General features: G+C 51.1%; 1 protein-coding gene across 2 annotated transcripts; it reads left to right on the forward strand.

Moving 5' to 3' along the window:
• Positions 1-565: 565 nt before the first annotated feature.
• Positions 566-3,407, forward strand: GJD2 (gap junction protein delta 2). Of its 2 annotated transcripts, none has more exons than XM_007180444.2 (2): positions 566-773; positions 1,818-3,407. In XM_007180444.2, the coding sequence occupies exons 1-2, from the start codon at positions 703-705 to the stop codon at positions 2,710-2,712; spliced, it is 966 nt and encodes a 321-aa protein (XP_007180506.1). In that variant the 5' UTR covers positions 566-702; the 3' UTR covers positions 2,713-3,407. The 2 variants fall into 2 exon arrangements, with proteins under 2 accessions (XP_007180506.1, XP_007180507.1); XM_007180445.2 differs by lacking the exon at positions 566-773 and adding an exon at positions 1,593-1,675.
• The last annotated feature ends 688 nt before the right edge of the window (positions 3,408-4,095 follow it).

The following is a 4,095-nucleotide window of genomic DNA, read 5'->3' on the forward strand; positions in this document are numbered from 1 at the left end:
AAGTCGCCCCACTCCCTGCCGGGGCCCCAGGACTCTGGCCCCCTCTCCCCCTGCGCGCGTCCCCTGCCCCTCGGGCTCCGGCGCGCAGCTACAGCCGCCGCAGCGCTCGGCTCCCCTCCGCCGACCTGGCGTGACGCAGGCGGAGACTACTTAAGGCCGGATTAGAGGCGGCGGCCGCGGATTCCCGAGCCCTGCAGCCGGCTCCGCGCGCTCCGCCCCGGCTTCGCAGGCGGCAGCGCGGGAGCGCCCGGTGCCCGCTGAAGTGCCAGGCGCGGGGGCTGGGGCCTGGACCCTTTTTCGACCCCCAACCCCCGGGGGTGAGTGGGAGCCCAAGACCTCGCTCGGGCGGGCGGGAGCTCGAGCACCTGCACGCGGCCACCCCCGCTCCGCTCCGCCCCGCCCCTCGCCCGGGCGTCCGCCGGCTCCAGACCTGACCCCCGGACGGCGCTGGAGGTTCGTGCCCGACCTCCGGACCGCGCCAGCTGCCCATCAGTTGGGCGTGCTTGGGTTTCCTTCCCCATTTCCCTCTTTTAAGTACGATAAAAGGGAGAGGGGAATCGTGGATTTTAAAAACATTTTGTTTGATTCTTTAATTGGGAGGCAATTCGCTCCCAGTCGGGAGGTGAGGCCCGGGGAGTGGCCAGGAGCGGGGACGTGCCCAGTGCTGCCCAGTCTTTGTCTGCTGCCTCCGGATGCACAGCGATGGGGGAATGGACCATCTTGGAGAGGCTGCTGGAAGCCGCGGTGCAGCAGCACTCCACTATGATCGGGAGGTAAGGGCGCCGAGCCGGTCGTCAGCCGGCCCCGTCGGGCGGCCCCCGGGAGTCCTTTCTAACGTCCAGACCGAGCCCCGACAGCCCTCAGACCCTCCTCTGACCCCTTCCCATCATCCTTGGCCCGTGCGCCTGTGTTCCCGGCGTTGAGCGATCGCCTGATGCCCAGTGATGCCCTCCTCCTCCAGCTGCTCCTCTTCCCTTCCCTATGAGGTACCACCAGGGGATTCACTCTTCTCCCCTTAGCAAAGGAGTTATTGGCTCTGTCGTGGTCCCCCCACTCTCTGGAGTCGGAGCCAATCTTCATCCGGTTCCCTAAATAGAAGCTACAAAGAAGGCAGGATTGTATTTGGACAGAGAAGGGCAAATGGGGAGATGGATTTGCTCTTCAGAGCAGATGTATCTTTTCCCAACAAATATTTATTAAGCTAAACTGATTTGCCTGTTAAAACTTACAGTGCCAGAAACGGACACACCCAATTGACACTTTGTGTCTCTCTCTATGTGTGTGTGTGTATATATATATATATATATATATATATATATATATTCACATACATAAATACTATATATATTCATGTATATATGTGTATATATAGTCATAGCTATCTGTTTATATAAAGCTTAAGTTCAATATTCATACTGAGGATAAACTAAATATCCTCTTGGGGTAGTTATATACATATTCTGTGTGTAGACTTTGTATTCTCTGTGTTCAGCTATTCCATGTGCATTTGCCATATCCAGAGTGAAGGTGTGTTTTGTGCCTCTCTACATTCCATGTAATCGATCTGTTGCAAATACACCATGTCCAGCGTATGGAGATACACATGCTTGAGATCCCTGTAGTACGAAGTGTTCCCAGTCTACCAACATCCTGCAGAAAGGGAGGAGACAAAAAGGTTTGCTGGATTCCCAGTTCAGTACCACGAAGGATGGATAGCTCCCCAGTCAAGGACGGAGCTGGGAAGGGAGGAGTAGGGGTTTCCTAAGTCAGTGACTCAGCCCATGAGAACCTCTCTCCCTCCTTTTTCCACTGCTCAGGATCCTGTTGACTGTGGTGGTGATCTTCCGGATCCTCATTGTGGCCATTGTCGGGGAGACGGTGTACGATGATGAACAGACCATGTTTGTGTGCAACACCCTGCAGCCCGGCTGTAACCAGGCCTGCTATGACCGCGCCTTCCCCATCTCCCACATACGTTACTGGGTCTTCCAGATCATAATGGTGTGTACCCCCAGTCTCTGCTTCATTACTTACTCTGTGCACCAGTCTGCCAAGCAGCGAGAACGCCGCTACTCTACTGTCTTCCTAGCCCTGGACAGAGACCCCCCTGAGTCCATGGGGGGTCCTGGAGGACCTGGGGGTGGGAGCAGTGGTGTTGGCAAACGAGAAGATAAGAAGTTGCAAAGTGCCATTGTCAATGGGGTGCTGCAGAACACAGAGAACACAAGCAAGGAGACGGAGCCAGATTGTTTAGAGGTTAAGGAGCTGACTCCACACCCATCGGGGTTGCGCACTGCAGCACGATCCAAGCTCCGAAGGCAGGAAGGCATCTCCCGCTTCTACATTATCCAAGTGGTGTTCCGGAATGCCCTGGAGATTGGGTTTCTGGTGGGCCAATACTTTCTCTATGGCTTCAGCGTCCCAGGGTTGTATGAGTGTGACCGCTACCCCTGCATCAAGGAGGTGGAATGTTACGTGTCCCGGCCTACTGAGAAGACTGTCTTTCTAGTGTTCATGTTTGCTGTGAGTGGCATCTGTGTTGTGCTGAACCTGGCTGAACTCAACCACCTGGGATGGCGCAAGATCAAGCTGGCCGTGCGAGGGGCCCAGGCCAAGAGGAAGTCAGTCTATGAGATCCGCAACAAGGACCTGCCCCGGGTCAGTGTTCCCAATTTTGGCAGGACTCAGTCCAGCGACTCTGCCTATGTGTGAAAGGGCAGGTTTTGGAAAGGCCCTGGGGGATGACAAGTAGCCCCAAGGCAGGCGACTATGGAGAGTGGCTCTATCTGCCCTCATTTTTGTGGCTGTCATCACTGAGATGTAGAATAAGGCTGGTTAAGAGAAGATCTTGCCTCAATGGGAGAGGAGAGAAAGCAGAACGATTACTTCACACCACTGGTTCCAGAGACAGTTGGATAGAGTGATGAGATGGATGAGTTGGACTTCTTTGAGTCCTTTTGTTTTGTGGTCCAGTTTGATCCTGATCATAGTGGACTTTACACAGCTACCAAGTAGGACTTAGCTCTGCTAAGCTCTGTACTCTGGTGAATGGCATGAGTCAAATATTTTATTGGTACACAATTTGTGACCTATCTCAACACATCCTTTCATCCTGGGCTGCAGGACAAACATCCTTGAGGCATCCTTCACGTACCTCCCCCATCAGCATGCCCCTCTCCCTCCACCCAAGATAGCATGCCAGCTTTTTTTCTCAATCTGGCCTTACAGTAGACCTAATATGGTTTATCTGCAAGCTAGAGGGAATTCCATGGGGTGCTTTTTGGAGAATGGCCATGGCAGAGGTTTGCATTACAGCCCCGTCTGACTGGCCCTTAGTCATTATGAAAACCTTAGGAATGTCTCAATATTTCCAGTTTTCTAACTCAAACTGCACTGGTGCTGTTTATTAGGGGCAGGGTGTTGGGTGGGAGGGAGGGAATTGAAATATGCAACTATAATAGTCCTGTGGGATGGTTGTTGCCCTGTTAGGCATGTGGTTATGAGCTTTGGGACATTTCTGCCTTCCAGATTGTGGACTTTGGACAGCATTAAAAATATATTTGCTGTTGTTGTTGTTAATATCAAGGGTGTCTACCCGAGCCACAGAATTTCTAACTGGTGTATTTCACTCATTTTCTTGTATAGTTTTGTTGTGCAACACAGCTGCACTTCATTTTGCCATGGTTTGAATTTACCTGTGTGCTCACACCAGAGACCTTAATCAGCCCATGTCAATCCTGATTTATTATTTTATCAGTTATTTTTGAAGCACACATAATCACTGGCTTAAGAAACCTGGAACTAAACACTATTGGCTAACACGTGTTTACGGATGCTTATTTGAGATATATACCAAAGGTTCAAAAACCTGTTGCTTTAGACTGTGAATATGTTTCCTTCTCTTTGCTCATATTTATTTAAGTGCCATACTGTACCTTTCACATCCACTGTGTATTTAGTTAAAGCATTGGCCAAGAATAATATTTGGCTAATGTGCTTTTATGAAGCTCTCTGTTTCCTTTGCATTATCATTATGATTTTTGGTTTAGATATGGATGTGGTGTAACACACAACTGAGGATTTGTTTAAAATAAA

Source organism: Balaenoptera acutorostrata, chromosome 3 (genome assembly GCF_949987535.1).
Source record: "Balaenoptera acutorostrata chromosome 3, mBalAcu1.1, whole genome shotgun sequence".
NCBI classification, from domain to species: domain Eukaryota; kingdom Metazoa; phylum Chordata; class Mammalia; order Artiodactyla; family Balaenopteridae; genus Balaenoptera; species Balaenoptera acutorostrata.

What these genes read in the sequence shown, in the direction of transcription:
- GJD2 (XM_007180444.2), top strand. Translation starts at nt 703, where the DNA reads ATGGGGGAATGGACCATCTTGGAGAGGCTGCTGGAAGCCGCGGTGCAG. An exon ending in CACTCCACTATGATCGGGAG is followed by an intron (nt 774 to 1,817) that starts GTAAGGGCGCCG and finishes TCCACTGCTCAG; the next exon opens with GATCCTGTTGACTGTGGTGG.